The sequence below is a fragment of the Megachile rotundata genome, chromosome 1, assembly GCF_050947335.1.
Source record: "Megachile rotundata isolate GNS110a chromosome 1, iyMegRotu1, whole genome shotgun sequence".
NCBI classification, from domain to species: Eukaryota; Metazoa; Arthropoda; class Insecta; order Hymenoptera; family Megachilidae; genus Megachile; species Megachile rotundata.
This window is the reverse complement of record NC_134983.1, coordinates 16,289,329-16,310,065: the sequence shown is the minus strand read 5'-3', so window position 1 is coordinate 16,310,065 and position 20,737 is coordinate 16,289,329. Positions and strand designations below refer to the sequence as shown.

At 36.0% G+C, this 20,737-nt stretch overlaps 3 protein-coding genes across 5 annotated transcripts in view; 2 read left to right on the top strand and 1 right to left on the bottom strand.

The window, feature by feature from the left end:
* Window positions 1–20,737, bottom strand: part of LOC100876593 (pre-piRNA 3'-exonuclease trimmer) — a 104,666-nt gene that overhangs the window by 35,089 nt on the left and 48,840 nt on the right. The gene's annotated exons all lie outside the window — the stretch shown is intronic.
* Window positions 67–4,002, top strand: LOC105663675 (uncharacterized). Its single transcript, XM_076536087.1, has 4 exons — window positions 67–420; window positions 484–579; window positions 672–922; window positions 1,756–4,002. The coding sequence occupies exons 1-4, from the start codon at window positions 175–177 to the stop codon at window positions 2,111–2,113; spliced, it is 951 nt and encodes a 316-aa protein (XP_076392202.1). The 5' UTR covers window positions 67–174; the 3' UTR covers window positions 2,114–4,002.
* LOC100875580 (sodium- and chloride-dependent GABA transporter 1) lies at window positions 3,862–15,653 on the top strand. Of its 2 annotated transcripts, none has more exons than XM_003707111.3 (11): window positions 3,862–4,001; window positions 7,508–7,814; window positions 8,388–8,522; window positions 8,670–8,798; window positions 8,876–9,008; window positions 9,150–9,521; window positions 9,908–10,124; window positions 10,885–11,037; window positions 11,176–11,379; window positions 11,881–12,051; window positions 12,348–15,653. In XM_003707111.3, exons 2-11 carry the CDS (start codon window positions 7,514–7,516, stop codon window positions 12,483–12,485), a joined length of 1,953 nt encoding a protein of 650 aa, XP_003707159.3. In that variant the 5' UTR covers window positions 3,862–4,001; window positions 7,508–7,513; the 3' UTR covers window positions 12,486–15,653. The 2 variants fall into 2 exon arrangements, with proteins under 2 accessions (XP_003707159.3, XP_076392132.1); XM_076536017.1 differs by lacking the exon at window positions 3,862–4,001 and adding an exon at window positions 5,270–5,399.

Genomic DNA, 20,737 nt, shown 5'->3' with positions numbered 1-20,737 from the left:
ATTAAATTCCTCTAAAGACGGCAAGCAAACAAAGAAAGGTGACGCTGTTCATTTCGACAGCAACGTCAAGTTCCTCGAATGTCGGCTCAACCATATAACCGTCATTGGCGAAAAAGCTCGATGCTGTCGTGAACGAATTGGCAGGAATCAGGCTGGTGCACAGCCTCCAAAGTGATGTCCTGTCTGGTCGGCCTGTATTCGCAGTTTCTGACTCTGCTGTGTGTACCCCACGAGATCCTGTTTCTCCAGCACAAGGTCTTTCGAGAGTATGCGAAAATCACCGTCGGACCCGACTTCATCCACACTCTGCCTTCTTTCTTAATCCTGACCTCGGTCGCGATGGTTCTGTGGAGAAATCCACCCTCCTGCAATAGCGTGGCCCACGCGACGACCTCGACGCTTCTCTACAAGGCTCTTCAAGTACTCAAGTTTCGTGCTTAGCGATGTTTATGCGTTATTAAGTCTGTGTCTGTGTTTGCGAAGGTTTTAGTTAGCTGGGTGGTCGTAGTTACCGTTCTATGGCTTTGGCTGATCCTTCAGAGGCTACTTTATTGTTGTGTCTGGACATTTTGGAGTTATGTGAGTATTTTAAACGACATTCGATAGTACGATTATGAAGGTTTTATAATTAATTCTTGAACGGATTGTGAAAAAAATTGCAATTTTCACAGGAGTCTGAGTATCGAGATGTTTCTTATCAATGGTGGCAACGAATTTGGTCGTCGTATTATCCTTCACCGTTACAACCGCCTGTCATGTCGGCTGGGTTCATCAGCTGGGTCATCTCTATGTTAATCGCAACTACCACTTTGGGATGTGCAATTTCTTCGAACAGAGTGTGGAATTTTATATTGGATTCTTTAGCTGGATTAAAGGAGATGGTCGTATCGATGAAGTGCTCCACGAACTCTTATTTAAGAAGGTTGCTATTGTATTGTTCTAACAATAAGACATCCGTTTATTCTACTTTCACATACAAGACATTTAATTGTAATCTATGAGTTTTACTTTAGAAAATACTGAAACTTTCATACGTAATTTCAACGTTGCCAATTACAATGTATATATAATACAGCATATATTATAGTGCCTTTCGATATAATCTGACCTTTTAAGTATTGATTAGTTTGTCGTTAACGTGTAATTCGCAACGACATATCAAATTTTCCTTCTACAGGACGACCCACTTTAATCATCAAAATATCTGCTTTAATAGTTGTAAAATTAAAAATATTTAATACACAATTTGGATAGAAATTCTGCAATGAATCTATTCGTGTTAACAGCTTTCGTGCAATAAGATATAAATTTCATATTTAATATCCAGGGAGTCAGAGGTCACTTCAAGATCATATCAGTGTAGATTTTCTAACGCATTTGAATAACGATCACATTATCACAATTATTGTGATTAAAGATCTACGATTTAGTTTAAAGGTAACTCAAGGTCACACTATACTAATTTGTTTCGTGATCATTTACAATGTTACATGATCAAAATTAGTGCTATTTAAAGAAATGCGAAAATGTCAAAGGTGATCTGGGTGGTTTAACAGAAAATTGTTGCTATTTGTAGCTACCCGAAAATTGCTAAACTTCAATCAATCTCTGTTGCAATATTATTTTACTGGTTCCACAAAAATCGTGAGGATCTTTAGATCATTCTCAATTTAGTCTACCGTTACGTGAATCCTCCCGAACCATCTTCCTTGTATAAAACTTATCTTACGCCCATATATTTCGTATCGAATTTAGAACGCTATCGCAATCGCAATGGGCGGAAGAGGAAGCACTAAAACTGAAGAGTGCAACGCGGAACGACAGCGAGGCGAGTTCCATATGCGACGAATGTCGATCAGAGCTGTCCAGCGAGATAATTCATCAACCACAAGAGGTGCACCCAATATCCTACGGGACGAACTGGTTGCCGAGGCCAACTTTCTCCGGTTACAAAGACGCCCAGAAGAAGGTGTCGATGAAGTCGATGCACACGGTGGCGGTGGTGAACGACATGAACGACTCCGACGAGCCGGCCATTAGACAATTGCGACACAAACGTGGCTGTCACACTGTGATACCGAGCAATTCGAGCGACCAATCGAGCGGCTGCTGAGGAACACGCGAAGCGACCACGAAGCAAACGCTAAACGATGCTGTTTCAACAGCGGGGACGCGATTTTCTTTTCGGTTTCTATTCGGTCGGTTTTCTGAGTCATCGTTGAACGGTCTGAAAACTTTAACACGCGACTTTCGCGATTAATGACGGATAGCTCAGATATCGCGTTTATGACAATATCGCGTGTTCGAACGCGTTTCGACGAATTGTCGAAGACGGAATAACCTTGACGAACAGATACTTCTGCGAAACGGTGCATCGATTAACAGATACGATTGGGTGACCGCTGTACACGGGTATTTTTAATCCGTGTACACGTAGACGGGTGCACGATGAAAGATACGGGGACAATTGATTTCAAAGTTCGAAGACGTTAGAGAGAATTATTAGAGTCACGGAAAGGAAAAATTGTTGGGTAAAGTTGAAAATGTTGGGAAATCGGGCATCGTTTAACGCGGACAGAAAAGTAGCATGTGCAAAATTATACACTAAATATGGATAATTGATGAGCGTTTTAAATGGAACGATTAAATTTCAAGGTTTTATGAAAACGTGTAGATAGGACATTATCTTGACTGTCTGTGCTGGAACGTAGGTTCAAGAATATAGGTAGAACAATCTAGATATATTATAGATTATTATATTATACTGTATCTTAAATATTGTATTGTACTCTAACAATTATACTCTTGCGTATTTTTCCAGACGTGTGATTCAAAATTTCATTCGGTATTCCGTAGTCTCTTATTAGTATCATATCGTCACTTGCTATACTGCAGCGTATATGTCACTGTGTGCCAAATAGCGATCGTTTTGTAGCGTATCATAACATCGCTTGCCATTTTATAGCGTCCAAACTTTCAACATATTATCGCGCTCTATATTGCAGCGTATTATATCGCCGAGGGCCATATTGCTCATGCTATATCACCGTGCGCTATGTCGCAACTATTTTACAACGCCATGCGCCACTTCATACCATGTAAAATCTGAACGCGTCATATCGTCACGCGCCATATTGCAGCGTGTAATATCGCCGCGTATTACAACATGTTGTGTAATCGTGCGCCAAATCGCAATGCGCAGTTTCGCATCATATCGCCACGCGTCATTTCACATTGTGTCAATTCTCAACGCGTCAAATCTTCGCGTGTCATTTCACGTAATTGTTGGTAGTATACGAAATCCCAACGTATCAAATAACAACACATTTCGCTAAGCGATGTCACATCGCTATACCAATGTAATTGCGCAATATAGCCATGCGGGAGTATATCACAAAAAAGAAGAATAAAATTCCTCGGGACTCTTCACTTCCTCGTTCCCAATTAGAAGCGATCGATGAAAAGACTAGGAATGGTAATTGTGGCCTTTCGTTCGCATAATCTCAGGGTCGCCACACGTCATCGGAATTCTATCATTCAACGAGACACCGTTCTCGCCACCCACCCTAGCGTTGATTATATGCCGAAGCAAAAAAGCATCGAGGTCCCTACATCCCCTAGCATAATTTGGTTTCGTTCTCTGGAAGGGGTGATCTTAGCAGCGCATGCGTCCACTAGGGGTAACACTCCCAGTCCTGATGCGGAGCATTATTTTGTAACGACATCCCTTGTGAGGTAGGTCGATGTGATACCGCTATCAACAATCTGACACGCAATACAGAATCATTCAAGCCGGAAGTGCTGTCGGTGTTTCCACAACACGTTTTTGACGGGATTTTGGAAATTTTCGGTGAATCGAGACTGAGGCACCTCTTGCCGCTCGATCATCGGGCGTGAGCGCACTATTTCGTCATTCTTCTACGGATGTGTAATCCTGAAGATTGATCTGAAGAACCACGTGCACAATCAGAAAAATATCCGGACATACCTCAACTAGCAAGGTGAGATTTGATATTCATAGGTGATTTTTGTCGTGGTATTTTTACTACCGGTGTCACGTTTCGTCGACTATTATTGTTTACCTGTTCTTGTTTACTCTAGTGACTATTAATTGAATGGTGCACTTTAAATGCATCTCAGTTCATAAAGACAGAGATGACTCTCGCTATATTGCCGCCTTTAAATTTTCACGTTCTTTACTAATATACTACCACTAGTATACTACCACTCGTATACTGCTACTATATTTCTGTACACGTTCTATCGGCAAGCTTTGTATTATCACAGATTATTTTACTACGTACATCACTGTTGCATGGTTACAGGTTATACTTGTCGCGTAAGATTACTACGCTTTACTACGTCTTAGATCGCTTCGCGTTCTATCACCACGTGTAATACTGTACGATACACATACAATTTTCCATTATATTACAACGAACTGTTTCCATGTACTCTATTTCTACGTATTCAATTTCTACACGTTGTATTTCTACAAATTGTATTTCCAAGCGTTTTATTTCTGCCAGTTATACTCCTATGAGTTTTATTTCTACAAGTTGCACTTCCAAGAGTTTTATTTCTATTGGTTGTTCCAAGCATTGTATTTTGTATTTTGTATGTTACCACATGTTGTCTCACCATCTACAGAGATCCATAAAGACTGAAGACATAAGACTAAAGTTATAATACTAAAAGTCAGTAACACTTGTCCACCTAATATAATGGCAATTTTAAGAAGTCTACAGTCCGGTTAGTAACGTCCATTATAATTCTATCTCTTGAAACAAAAAAGTCCTACAATCTTAATACATCAACTTCCGTTATACCGTTCATAATTTGTTGACAATCAACTCCATATATTTCGTTATGAAAAAAAATATACTTCATGACTTAGGTTGTATTTCATTAAGTATATTTTTTTTCATAACGAAATACATGGAGTTGATTGTCAACAAATTACCAAAGCGGTTAACGTAAGAAAACGTAATAGAAGAAAGAAATTGCGGCGATTTAGTCCACGTGTACGCCGTAACGTAACACAAAGTACACTATTGATTTTACGCTCAGCATCCGTAGCGCGCGCACCAGTGTTTGTATACAAGCAATACATGTGTGCGTACACGCGTGTGGCCAAGTTAAGTACACGTACTAACACGTGCATGTATAGGAGATCGGAAACAGGCAGGTACGCGAGCGAACACACGTGTACCAGGAAGCCGACACGTGCTCCGCATTTCTCTTTCTTTTCCGTTCTAACCAGTTCTGCTTTGCTCCTTCTCGCGAAGTGTGCTTCTGAATTGGATGTGCGATAATAAGGGCAGCGGGACGCGTGTATATATCGCACCGGAAGGGTTGCAGGGAAGTTTTTCATTGAGAGAAAGAGGACTGGTTTTCGGGTAAGAGTCACCCTTTGACCTTCCTATACAAAGAGTTGGAGCCATTCAAATCGGTCTTGACCAAATATTGATTTTTTTATTATTCAAGGATTTTTTAAAAGTACTATTGTGTACTTTGTTTGTAAATATACGCGAGAACTTCGTAATGAGCTACGAGTTCGTTATGAACTACTTATTTTAAGTGCATTTATTTTTTAATAGTATTTTTGATAAACCAGTTGCTTTTGATAAATCTTTGGTACTAATTTTGTGGACAAAACAGAGTAAATAATTTGTTAGAAGTTTTTTATACCTTTAATTAAGAGTACACGTAAATAATCTTGTATTTAAATTATTTGACAAAATTTTTAGTTTAGCTTTTATTTATTTCGACACTGGTTGCCTACATAATAAACTCTGCAGTATTAAATTTCGTTTGAAATTTAATTATTCGTTGTTTAATCCTACAATTCTATTAAATACTGTTTTATTTAATGTTCCGGACTCGAATAAACTCTGTTAAGTGGAAAAATTAATTAATTTCAAGCTATCAAGTAAAATACGTTTCTCCTCTGACCTGGCCAGTTCAAATTACTCTTTTCGTGCGCACAATGACTTCGTAATTAAGAATTAATTAAAATAATGGGTACTATAAAATGGCAGTAATTGAAACCGTGAATTTTATGTACACATTGCTGATGTAATTGTGTGTGGCACGCAATCGGATCGACGATAATTAAATCTCTTATTTACTTGCAATACGCTTTCAACGATTTCGATCAAGGCCAAAATGTTTTACGTCGATATTTCTACGATGATGAGCAAATAATCGGACAAGAGTAATTACACGTTTCCACAGCTCACCGATTTTAATTATCAATCTCCGCAGGGGCGTTAAACAATTAAGACCGATTATCACGAAGCTGTTATTTAATTAAAAAACCAGGCCAATTCGCTGCAATTTTTAAAAAAAAAGCATCTCGTCGATGTAATATTATAAGTTAGAAAATTTTTTATTTAAAACGTTTTACCGTAGCTTGTAAAAATTAATGCAGCGTGAAATATTAGATATTTTCACTGATCGCGTAAAAAGGATGTAAAAGAAGATCATAAAGGCTTCCATTTTTAAAACAAGGATGAATAAAAATTTAGTCTTGTCGGAAGAGATAAATTGGTCACAGAATATGACATTGCTTTTGCAATTTACAATTCTGGGAAACGCGTGACAGTAAACAGCGAATGAGAGGTTCTTTATTTATTCATCTATTGATAAGCATCGTTCTGTACGATAACACGAATGCTCATTAACTTGAATTTCCAGGAAACAGGTAATGTACTTTCTTATATTGTTTATTTATTTTATAAAGGGGTTGCACAGTTAACCAATGGTACTTCACCTTGTGTTGCACTATACTTCAATTTCAGTCATTTATAATTTCTTTTAGTCTCAAAATTAGAGTACTGAAAATTCATAGATGTATTTGTTATTAGAACTCGAACTTTCAAAGTTCAGAGATTTGGAATTTTAAAATTTACTAATTTAGAAATATTTCGATTTTAAATTTCTTACGTAAAAATTGACTAATTTAGAAATTTTCGGATCTCTAACTTTCAAGCTTCAAATTACCAAATTTCTTGAAAACTTGAAATTTCTAAGTTTTTAAATTTTGAAAAATTCTAAATTCCAAGTTTCAAAAAAATCTGCAAATTTAAAATATTAAGAACGTGAGAAAGTTAAATGTCAATATTTCTAAATTTGTAAATAAAATAACTGAGTAATAGCATACAGTAACATGTTGTACCATCAGACGTTAAATCATCTCTAATTAGATCTCCACGCGTTATATCAATAAATCCCTCAAACACTCCAAACGAACCGAACTAAAATCCCTCGTGATGGCCCTTAATTAATTACATCGACTAATCGTTGATTAATTTGCATGTAAACGATGAAGCTTCCCTATTCAATAATCTTTCACATTATTTGCATGTCGCAAACATTTTGCGTGCCACATTTCCTAGCAGGGTCTTCCGTTTCGTGCAGGACACTTTTACGTAATCGTAGCTTAATTATGATCGATCGAGTTACGAAGGTCTTGAAGGTCATAGGGAAGGTCTTATGGTTGTAGGAAAACATGGCGGAAAAGATGTATTACTGGGGAGAAGAAAAGGATCACGTGGATCCGGATCAAGCTTTTATAGAGTTCAAAGCGAAGTCGGTAGCTGACAGGAAGAAGGATTACTCTTCTGGTTCGGTTCCAAAGATGTCCGTGTCTTCGCCTCAAGGTAGAGCAACGGAAGTCGGCAACCGAGAAGAGGATGCGGAACGAGGCGGATGGGACAATAAACTAGACTTCCTGTTCTCTTGCATCAGCGTGTCCGTCGGATTGGGCAACGTCTGGAGATTTCCGTATTTGTGTTACAAAAATGGCGGTGGTAAATATACTTTAATTTCAACGTTGGGAAAATAAATTTATTCCTCGTCTTTTACATCTAAAAATTAGCCAATCAATTTTATCCACTTTTCTGCAATTTGTCGCGATTGGAAACTATATTTCAATGTTACATTACAATGTAATTTGTTAAATATTCATATGTACATATGTGTACATACAGAGTGTTCGGCTACTAGTGGGCATAATTTCATATTTTTCATTATTATATTTCTTTTTCGCTTTTTTATCGAGTACCGCTAATTTCGAATTACGTGGAATCGTAATTCCATGAATCCGGAGAAGATTCAATTATTTCAACATGAAATCCTTCACCCAAATTCCCACGATCTAACTGTTTGATCAATGATTCGATGAAACCGTACAAAATTGAGGGACGGCTGCGACTATCGAGGATTATTAATTTTTGACCATGAGCATAGTCACGTACATGGATGATCATGTATTCAAATTTCATCGTCCATGTCGACTAATTAAAGTACACGATACCAATCGATAGCTATATCGTGTACAGAGAGTTGTGTGGACTGATTAAATTCTCATGGAACAATTGCAGGTGTGTTTCTCATTACTTATGGAATCGCCATGGTGTTTTGTGGCATACCAATTTTCTTCCAAGAAGTGGCTATTGGACAATACCTTGGTGCTGGAGGGATGACGCTCGTGGGACAATTATGTCCTCTTTTACAAGGTAAAATTGATATAAAATTATTTCATATCCAGTAGATTTGGTATGAGATCATAAGATTGGTATCATATCATAGATTTTGAAAATATGGGATTTAATTCTTTATGGAAAATGGAAGAATAATAGAAATAATTTGTTTTATTTTTTCAGGTGTTGGGTACGCTACCATGACGATCGTATTTTTCCTAGACGTATACTATTGTATAATTATCGCTTGGACACTTTTCTACCTCATAAGCACATTTGTGAATATACATGGGGTACCCTGGAGAGGTTGTGGTTAGTGAAACAGCAAAAAGAGATCAATGAATTTGATTATCAGTTTCTGCTGACTACATACACTTCGAATTTTACAGGCAATTGGTGGAACACCAAAGACTGTTTTGCTGGTTCCGATGAACATTTCCGAGACATATTTCATTCAAATAGTACAAATGCAACTAGTAATATTACTTTGCATCATACGACACCCGTCGAAGAATATTGGGAGTAAGCACATCTATATACTAATTTTTGTATACTGTACTCAATTTTTTAAATTTTCGAATTCTTAAATTTTTTCTTAAATTCTCACTGAATGTTACAAAAATAAAATTGATCTAAAACAATTGTATATATAATAAATCGCAGACGAAGAGTTCTTGGGATCAGTTCCGGTATCGAAAGCATCGGTGGTGTACAGTGGGAGCTGTTTGGTTGCCTAATCTTTGGCTGGCTGCTGGTCTACTTGATCATCCGACGTGGCCTTCATCAGAGCGGTAAGATCATCTGGTTTTCAGCCTTGTTCCCCTACGTGGTGCTTTTCATTCTTTTGGGAAGAGCGGTGACATTGGACGGCTCCTACGACGGTTTGCTATACTACATCACGCCCAGATGGGACGAGCTGCTGTCACCGGGACCGTGGATCGATGGTGCCACGCAAATTTTCTTCGCTTACAGTATCGGTACTGGAGCTCTGCCTGCTTTAGGATCGTACAATAAGTTTCACCATAACTGCTACAAGTAAGTAGCAAACACTGCATGAGATTACGATGATTGAGATGGGAAAATGAAGGAAGAGGAACATTTAGTATGCATATACACTACCGTCCATAAGCATCCAGACACTTGGTTTCGTTACATAAAACATAGTTGAACTTTGTACGAAAAGTATTTAGGGTTATCATATCATTTGTAATAATTATTATTATCTTTTTTGAGGTGTCATAACGTAACAGAATTAATTTTTATGTACAAATTATACAATGAATGTGTGAAAGTAAAATTCATATCATTATGAAGTTTAATATTTTATTTGGTCCTCTTTACGAGTTTCGTGAAGGATGCTCATTGTTTTAGAGATTCTAGGGTGAATTACGCAAGAATTGTTAATTTTTTCTCTTTTCCAGAGACGCATTGATCACTTGCGTGGTGAACACGTTAACTTGTCTGTTGGCCGGTTGCGTTACCTTCTCCATACTGGGTCACATCGCTTTGGAACAAGATACAGAAGTGTCGGAGGTCGTGAAAAGTGGACCAGGCCTCGTTTTCCTCACCTATCCGGAAGTGGTGCTTAAATTACCTGGCGCCTCGGTGTGGGCCATTATCTTCTTCGTTATGCTGCTCGTAAGGAACATTTAACTCGATCAAAGGAATGTACTCTGCTTTCTTTGTAATCGATAATACTGATCTGATAATGTACATTTAGTTCGAATTTAAATCCTTGTAGCGATGTACTGCTATATGTATGTATAATGCGATATAGCGGTACATATCAGTATAATGATGTGTTAGTAAAATATTTGCAATTCTGTAAATTTTGTTACTTACATGTTCATATTTTATATTACGAAAATGTACGTTTTTATGTTTCACATTTTCTCTGAAGGAAAATAATTTTATATGATATATGGAACATTATAGAAAATTCTCAAATGTAATTTTCGAGGAATTTTGTGTTTCGATATAAACGTAGATGCATTGTAAAAAATATCATTGAACACATTAGAGTTCTAACACCAGCAATAAGAGGTTTTTAATCACTGTTGACTAAAATATTGATTGCTTTATAATTGGACACCTCATATTGTGCAATGTAAAACAGTGTACGTTCAAAAAATGTGAACCTACAGCAAATTTGTACTAAAATGAGTACTAAGTGAGTACAAATACTAAAACCTTGTAATTAACACAAGGACTACCTATTACAAAATTAAAACAGGACTACCTGTCACCTAATTTCACTTTTCTACCTTTTTCACTCGAAAATTCAAGTAAAGCTTCAACTTGTATACTGACCCGCAAAAAATCAATGTGCAAGAGTACATAAGATTCGGATAGTTTGCATATTTTTTTATCAAACGATATAGAAGGATTTTTCTTGCAGATACTCGGAATCGACAGCGAATTTTGTATAGTGGAGTCCTTCATCACTGGTATGGTGGACAACTGGCCAGATCAGCTTCGTCCCCACAGAAAGAAGTTCACCATCGCTATCTGTCTTTTAATGTTCCTCCTGGGAATTCCTATGGTGACCCACGTTAGTATCGAAGTTTATCTAAAATAGACTAGTTCGGGACTTTCTATTCAATTTTGATGTCCACAAGTCACTGTATATGTTACCTCGATCACTATGCAGTAAAAGATCTATAACATTATTTTTGCTTTCAAATTACAGGGAGGAGTGTACATATTCCAGTTAATGGACTTTTATTCGGCGAGTGGTATGTCGATTTTATGGGTCTGTTTCTTCCAAACGATCGCAATATCTTGGATCTTCGGCGCGAAGAAATTTTGCGACTGCATTCACCAAATGATGGGCATACGACTGAATAAATTCTGGTACATATGTTGGGTGGTGTTCGCGCCGATAATCATGGCTGTGAGTATTAATTAAATCTCACCGAAACAAAAACAGTAAATGTTTCTTTAAAACATTAATCTTTTGCTTAATTAATCGAAACATTTAACAAATAAATATTTGTACTAAATCTTTGCAATTTTTATGTTTTCGACGTCAAAGCAAACAAATCGATCTGTGTAATGAAATTAATCTTGAAAGACCGCTGATGCGATATTTTTTCTTGCTGCGCAAATAACGGGGTGATCAATCAATTTTGACAATATCGTTTTTACCCGCGGTTGAGAGAAATAGTGTAATTGTATCCATTTGTCTCTGTCTCCGGTATCGCACATTTGCTCGACGGTATGATCGATACCTTTTATCGTACCTTTTTATAGTTTCTCTCAAAAAATGAGATCAGGTAAAATCGATCATCGTGTAAAAGTTTAAATGTTGATCGCATCAATTGTGAATGAATATTAATTTTATCAAACTTGTTTTAGTGTTGATTAATATTTTACAATCGATTGCTTTTTCCAGTTTATCTTCGTGTTCCAATGCGTTCAATACAAACCACTTAAATATGGAAGTGACTACGAATACCCAACATGGGCGGAAATTGTGGGAGTTTGCCTCAGTTTGTCATCCATGATTTGGATACCGGCCTATGCTCTCTATTACGTTATTATCACTCCAGGATCCATCAAAGAGGTGAAACAAACAAATCCAATCATCTTGTTCATTGAACACACTTTCTAACTTCATTTCTCAAGCTTTTAAAATTATATTCGTAATTTACAATAACATACAAGTGTAATAAATATTGTGGTAAAATACCACAATGTAGAATGACATATAATTGTGGTATTTTCTGAACATTAAGTTACCACAATTTTCTTAAATACAGAGTGTTCGGCTACTTTTGGGTATAATTTGGGTACAATGCTACTCATAATCAATAGATAAATAATTAATCTTCCAGCACAAATAATTTGTATAATTTTCAGAATATCCTGAAGGGTTTAAAACCAAACATAACGTCGCACCCAAAGTTACCAAAGGGAGAGAAGTCAGCAGTGATACCAATGTCCGAAAGCAGCGCAGGATTGATCACCAAGAATAACAGCTTCCTAAGTCAGACATGATCGTTTCCCTAAACGATCCAAACTGCGAATTGTAGATCGTAATTAAAGTAAGAGTAATATTTTTAACCGACATTAAAACGAGAAGGCAAAAAATTTCAATTGAAAACTGGACATCGTTATGGCACATTAATACTTGCGTGAAATTAGAAGATGAAGTTAGAGAAAAATTGATAGTACACTGCGTAGTGAACAATTCTAGTTTTGGGATGAGTATTGTATTTACAGAGACAGATGAAAGAAGTTCTATATTTTTCTATAGTAACTTCCGTTTACGATGGATTTATACACGAGATATATTAACAGAAGGAACATTGTTTAATTGATAGACTTTTGAGCAAAAAAGGACTGAAAAGCACTCGATATGTTTAGGATGTCTTTACAAAACCGATGCAACTGTAATATGCAATATGCAAGAAAGGAAATAGTAGAGAAATTTTATTTTGAACAAAATTTGCACGGTAAAAAGTTTGTTCACGGTTTTCAATTGCACAAATTTTATTCGAAGCGCGGTTGCGCGGAGAAAAGAATCTTCCCAGTTAAATAGTAAAATATGTACCTCATAAAAAACCTATATTTGTAACGCATATATCGTACACCAAGTTTAGGACGAAAACTGAGGAATGCGTGTACAAATTATGGTACTAATTAAACTTATTCAATGTTTCAACCCCTCGATGTGTAACTGTCAATCCTAAAATGGTTTCGAAACCGTTAGAACTACTAGAAACTTGATGTGACCATTCGTAAAATCAAATTTGATGTAAATTAAGAATAAAAAAGGTCAGGTGGAGTTTAATATATAATATTTATAAAAACGATATTGAAATAATGAAAAAAAAAACGGTCAAAAATAGATAAAAACAGATGCACAGTATTTTTTATTCGAAGCGATGTAATAGTTTTTCATACGAACGAATTTGAATGACCAATTAATATAATGTTAATGAATAAACCTAAAGCTTCTTTTGTAACGATCCGAAAAAAGACAGAAACTGTGAGATACGAGTGAAAAGTATTTTAAAGCAGAGAAACTAGCTGCGTGGAAACGAAAAATAGATACAAGACATTCAACCCCTTGCGCTATTTTGACTAGTCTCGGACTCACTCGTACTTCAGCTGTAATTTTATTCAAATATTTAATGTGGAATTTAAGTCCAGTTATTTGCATAGTCAGCAATTGATACCAAATTGACATAACATCTCAACTAACTTTGTTTTAATACTGTAGCTGTGATTAGTTCTGACTGACCTCACAAATCATAATGTAAGGGGTTATTGTCATGAAGATTAGCCGAATGTTTCAATGGGACTAAAGTTGATTCAGCGTCTAACAATTTTCTTTCTATGAAATTTGCTAAACGAACGGCTTGCCTCGAGTCCTCGTTTCGCCTCGATTAACGCGTATTCGCCATATTTCGAGACCAAACGTGGACGCATCTGACCAAAAATCGATCAACCGCACACATTTTTTCACTTTCGTTACGAATTATTGTGAAAGATTTAAAACGAGAGAAATTACATCTATAAATTTATTTTGTTTAACTTAAATCTATCAGAGTGGTCAAATGACAGTTAAAGTTTAACCCCTTGCGCTGCTTCGACGAGTCTTACTCGTGACTCGTACTTCGTATTCAATTTTATTCGAATTAATACTCTTCAATTTGGATTTCAAGTCCAATTATTTGCATAGATTGATACCAAATTGACATAACATTTCAACTTTCTTTGTCTTAATATTGCAGCCGTGATTAGTTCTGACTGACACACCTGACATAGTGCAAGGGGTTAAGAATATTTCTTAAGAAACAAGAAACGATCCAATTGCTATAATACTCGAATATTCTAGGGATGCTAGGGAATTTAGGGACTCTAAAGATCTAATGACATTTAGATCTTTAGATTTAGTTCCTAGAGACACTAAGAATCCAAAGAAAAACTGTGAATCTAAAATTTAGGAACCTTAGTGAAAATTCGGAAGATCCCAAAGGATCTAGTGACTCTAGGAAAACTAAGGTGATAATTTAGTCACTGTATGTCACTGAGGAGCTAGCAAAATTTGAGGAATCTGAATATTTGTGGTTGTACATGAAAATAGCACGCAACAAACAACTCGTTTTCACTTGGGGCCTAAATTAGCTCTTTTAAACAGGCCTAATATGTTTTCACACTGTGTCAGAATGATTTACGGATTTTAGAAAATGCAAACACAACTGCTATGCGTTGTTCCAACGAGTTGTACAGTTGTTGCTGTTTGGATGATATTGAACAGTGTCTGAAGGTTTTATCCAACGATTGTTTATATTGTATTATTGTATCGTTACGATAGGAAGTAATTGCAGCAAGGAATTAAACGCGTTATAAACTCACAGTACTGTTTAAAAGAAATAATTATCAAGATTGAAAAACTGGATTTATTTGGTATAATTATAGTATTTCAACGTACGCAGAATGTACCAAAGAATGGAGTTCATATTGGAAAAATAGATATTTAATTTTGTAATTGATTATTAAATGTAATTTGAATCGACACGATGAACTTCGTTCCAGAAAATTGATTTTTAATTCTTTTTAGTACATACATGTAATTGCGACGAGTGCTGTGTACTTAACATTTTCCTACCTCCATTTTTTGCCATTTTTATTTACTTATTTACCGAAATACACAATATTTAATTTGGTTTAAAAGCTTCGTTACGGTACTAATTTGCTAATTACTTTTATTAAATTGCAAGATACCATGCTTCTCGTTTAAAAATTTTTGAAATACAAGCACTCATCAAAGTAATATTATTAACTGCTAAAAAAGCAGACGAATGTTATACTGTAACCACAAATTAATACGTTGAATGTCGCAGAACAAAAAGAAATAGTCAAACAAAGTGTTCAAAATACTTAAACAGGAAATGAAAAATTTTAACTGTAAAATGGTACACGTTCTGTATCATGATAGACATGTTCATTTTCACTGTGGGATATAACGTGTTAATAAAAACATTTAACGAGAACCTCTCGGCCGCTCAAAACTTATTGTAAATTTTAATCTCGAGCTGGTTCCACTGACACGGATAAAACTGAAATGTTTATAAAGTACCTACCTTATTATTTCTACTGGAACACGAGAATCAGATGTATTTCAATGAACTAATCAATAAATGCGTTAAAATTAAATGATATATTTCATTAAAACGATTCCCCCTTTGATTATCTATATTCTGATCACATATGAGCAGAACACTTTCCGTGTTCTTGATAAAATAACCTTGTCGGTACTTAAAGTGTTATAATTTTATTAAAAATATTACAATTATATTACATTGACGATCTGACGCATGATAGTGCAATCTTCGGTGATCTAACATGAGGCTGTATAACAAGTAGAAATATATGTGATATTGCAACTGACGTAACGTGTTATACAGGGCGATATAACGCGTAGTAATCTAATATTTGATATTGCAACCCATGGTGATTTAACGCGAGGTGATATAACGCGTGGCGATGTAACGTGTGGTAATCTTTATATTTGATATTGCAACCCATGGTGATTTAACGCGAGGTAATATAACACGTGGCGATATAACGCGTGGTAATATAATATTTGATATTGCAACCCATGATGATTTAACGCGAGGTAATATAATGCGTGGCGATGTAACGTGTGGTAATCTTTATGTTTGATATTGCAACCCTTGGTGATGCGACGCGTGGAAATATAACGCGCGGCGATATAACGCGTGGTAATCTAATATTTGATATTGCAACCCATGGTGATTTAACGCGAGGTAATATAACACGTGGCGATATAACGCGTGGTAATCTTTATATTTGATATTGCAACCCTTGGCGATGTAACACATGGAAATATAACGCGTGGCGATATAACGCGTGGTAAGTCTAACATATGATTTTGCAACTAGCGGCGATATAATGCGTGTTGATATAACTAATGGCAATCTAACGCATAGTATTGCAACGCACGGCTATATAACGCATTGCAATATACCACGTGGCGATATAACGCGTGGAAATCTAATATATGCTATTGCAACCCGTGGCGATATAACACGTGACATTGCATCGCACGGCGATATAACGCATGGTATTGCAACTCGTCTATATTCGTATATGTTGTGATAATAAATGCCACCAATGTGGCAATATAGTAAGAGTACAATTATATACTAATGCTTTTCCGTTACAGAATTATTATATACACCAAAAATATTTTTATTCCGTCATAAAAAATTGCAGAACAACATATAAAGAGCGATTAAACTTTCAGTTATAAATTAGAATAGGTTTTCATTATAAAACAACAATATTTCGTAAAACTTTTGATACCCGGATAAGGAGATTATATTTTCAGAATCCAAACACGTTGAAAATGTCCGAGCCACAGTATATCTACATGTTTAAACGATATCCACGAAAATCTATTTCGGGCTTCATTAAACGTTGAATAATTGGTTCATAAGCAATCGCTCGTGCTATCGATAATTCCTGCAACCACTCAGGATTACACTAACCAAAATGCGAACACTCTGTTTTACAAACAGTATGCTTTATCGCGCTTCGTAAAATGTCCAATTTATCAGAACACGCAATTGCATGAATAATCAGTTTCGCGCGAATGAATTCCGTATCCCGTACGACTGAGATTTATTTTGCCGTAGAGGAAAAAAATGAAGGCACAATGCTTGCAGCTGTACACGTTTTGTTCCGTGAAAAAAACCAGCGAATCCCGCACTGGCAAATATTCGAGAAAGAAGATGAAACAACGGCACCGAAACGTGTTGATTGTACAGCGAGTAGGACCTTTGTGATAAAACTGATTCAATCGTGAATTCTGTACAGAATTTACTGTATTTCTTTCTTTGCTCCTCTTTCTCTATCCGTTCACATTTGTTTCATTCTGGATCTCTCTAAATTTCCTCGTATCCGACACCGTTTCGACGTTAATTCAAAAAAATAATAGCCAACTTGGCAAACGAGAAGGGCAATGAATTTCAAATTAAACATCGGCAATCGATGTAAATTACCAGCCGCAAATTCGATTCGCGAACAAAAGAGTTTCGATTTCCGAGCGGAACGAAAATTAACTCCGCGAAAAACGGTATATACATTCGACGAAAGTATTTAATTATGAGAAGGCTAATGGGCAACACACACCGAGATCACAAACAATAAGCAATTCAGACTTTTCAACTTTCGGCCGGAATTTAATTTTTACCTCGGCAGCTTTCAACTTTAAGATCGCGTTAAATCTGCCACTCGTGAGCGCGTAAATTAAAACGTTCGCGAGTAATGGCAATTTTAAGATTGAAGTTGAAATTTTCTTGTAATACATTGTAGACCGTATGTCACGCTGAGAGAGTGATTTAATATTATAAGGCAAGGGGTTAAAAGAGATTGATCGGTCAAAAAAAGCTGCGACTAGTTTGTAAGGGTAGATTGGTTCGAGCGAGTAACCCCATTATTTCTATGCCAGTCGAGTAAGGACTGCATAAAACTCGACTAATGGGTGAGCGAAACTTACGAACAAAGGAAATTGACGCTGAATAGAGTGTTATTATCGATCCATTGTTCTATGAACGTGCAGTTTAACGAAAGAAGAAGATAAATTTTCTATAAAGAAGCTGCAAAATGGAGAATGTAAGACTTTGAAATTTTAACCAAGTAAAGTGTTTACGGTTTTACAAAATTTTCCAGATATACATTAAAATAAATTTTTCAGCGAATCTTTTAGTAAAATGAATTCTATGCATATCCATAAATTTCGTTTATTCGTTTGGAAATTAAATAATCGGATGAATAAATAATTAATCGCATACAATGGAGTTAATAACAAGATAATTATTGAATATTGTAATTCGGGAAACTTTGATGAATATTTTCTGATCAAATAATAATGAATAATGAAATCTGGAATAATACTAAAATGGGGAGGGAAAATTACGCGGTTGACTGCGATTCATGGAGCAGGATTCGAACATGGGTCATTCATTTCGTTTGATTGACTTTTAATTAGCTTCGTAAAAGGTACTAAAGGCTCACATTTCATATTATTAGGTGACTTTCAAGAATTTGGAAATTTGATGAACATGGGATTTGAAAATTTTTGGATTTGTGAATTGGGGGATTGGAAATTGGAGATTTGGGAAATTCAGGAATTGGGGAAATGGGAAATTGGAAAATTGGAAACTGGAAATTGGGGATTTGGGGAATCGGGGAATGGGGAATTGGGGGACTAGGGAATTAGGGAATTGGGAGACTAGGGAATTGGGGGACTAGGGAATTGGGGAATTAAGGAATTGGGGAATTAGGGAACTGGGAGACTAGGGAATTGGGGGACTAGGGAATTGGGGGACTAGGGAATTGGGGAATTAGGGAATTGGGGGACTAGGGAATTGGGGAACTAGGGAATTAGGAGACTAGGGAACTGGGGGACTAGGGAATTGGGGAATTAGGGAATTGGGGAATTAGGGAATTGGGAGACTAAGGAATTGGGGGACTAGGGAATTGGGGAATTAGGGAATTGGGGGACTAGGGAATTGGGGAATTAGTGAATTGTGGAACTAGGGAATTGGGGAATTAGGGAATTGGGGTATTAGGGAATTGGGGAATTAGTGAATTGGGGGATTAGGGAATTGGGGGATTAGGGAATTGGGAAATCTAGGAATTGAGAATTAAGGCTTCTGAAATTGGGAATTTGGAAATTCAGGATTCGAGAATTGTAAAATTAGAAATTGGATATTGCAAAATATTAGATATGTGCAAATTTGTAAACACCAAACTCTTAGCTCCCAATCCAACTTCACTTTAATAAGGCTTGACAGCAATTCGAAGTTCCTCCGCAACCATTCTAACTATACAGAAATTTCGTCCTAAAACTATTGTTGTTCTTTGTGCTTCGACACGGAACAAAACAATTGCGCGAGACACTAAATTAAGTGGTTTACCAAATATAAATCAATTGATTGGAATACAACTAAGACAGAAGTTTCCGCATCATTGCCTTCGACGTTTGTCGAACGTAGTTTCTTGCACGACAAGCTTCGAGTTTCCCTGAAACGACAATGTCGATCTCTATTTGTCTACGTTTGCCTCCAACAGTTCCTTTTCACCATCGGATTTTAAATCGTGTTAAAGTTTTGCGCCACTGATTTCGCCAAACTTTCTTACGGAATTACAACTTTTTCTTTTAACATTCCGTGGTTATCTTACGATTTCTTCAATTGTGGCTCAAATCTGTTACTACATTTGCATATTTACTTTTACTCTATTTTATTATTTTTTTGATCATCGAGAAATTCGTGTGAGGAAATTGTTATTCTGTCATGTATTTTCACGTCTTCCATTGCTACATTTTACATCGCCACCCGGTCAAGTTTCATATCTTTATGTTATCGTAATTTAACATTGTTCATAACTGTTTACGTCAATACGTGAATCTCTTGTAGCGTAAATTACAAAAGCTCCTACACGCAATTTTCTCAGTAATTTCTACTTAATCAACGAGTTAAAAGCCATTGATTCAAATAATACGATCATTAAAGCGCTGAAAATAACACAACGAAGAAATGATCCGTACTGTCAGCCCTGTTATATTTAGCACGGTAAAGTTTGCCGAAAGTTTATTAGCACTTTTCCCTTCGTGCCTGAACGTGTAAATTTACCTCTGGATCTATTATCTATTTTGGTAAAAATTTATTGTTAGCCAGACTCAAATAATTTTAAAAAATGTTTTGAATGTCCAAGGACAGAACTGAAATATCTACTCATGATCCAAGATATTCTTCAGTTATAAATACCATAAAAGTCTTTAACAAAAATTCATTGAATTTTGTGCTGGACGTGTAAATTTACCTCCGGATCTACTACCTATTTTGGTAAAAATTTATTGTTAGCCAGACTCAAATAATTTTGAAAAATGTCTTGAATGTCCAAGGACAGAATTGAAATATCTACTCATGATCCAAGATATTCTTCAGTTATAAATACCATAAAAGTCTTTAACAAAAATTCATTGAATTTTGTGCTGGACGTGTAAATTTACCTTCGGATCTACTATCTATTTTGGTAAAAATTTATTGTTAGCCAGACTCAAATAATTTTGAAAAATGCCATAAATATCCAATGCCAGAATATCTTGTGATCCAAAATATTCTTTACTTATAAATATTACAGAAACCTTAAATAAGGATCAATTGATATAATTGATGGAAGAAAATAATTTCTGATTTACGAAGGAT

Bases quoted from the DNA above. Each gene is read 5' to 3' on its own strand.
- LOC100875580 (XM_003707111.3), top strand. From the start codon at position 7,514: ATGGCGGAAAAGATGTATTACTGGGGAGAAGAAAAGGATCACGTGGAT. The intron at 8,523-8,669 runs GTAAAATTGATA...TTATTTTTTCAG, and splicing joins ATTATGTCCTCTTTTACAAG to GTGTTGGGTACGCTACCATG. The intron at 12,052-12,347 runs GTGAAACAAACA...TATAATTTTCAG, and splicing joins CTCCAGGATCCATCAAAGAG to AATATCCTGAAGGGTTTAAA.
- LOC105663675 (XM_076536087.1), top strand. From the start codon at position 175: ATGTCCTGTCTGGTCGGCCTGTATTCGCAGTTTCTGACTCTGCTGTGT. The intron at 421-483 runs GTACTCAAGTTT...GTGTTTGCGAAG, and splicing joins TTCTCTACAAGGCTCTTCAA to GTTTTAGTTAGCTGGGTGGT. The intron at 923-1,755 runs GTTGCTATTGTA...TATCGAATTTAG, and splicing joins ACGAACTCTTATTTAAGAAG to AACGCTATCGCAATCGCAAT.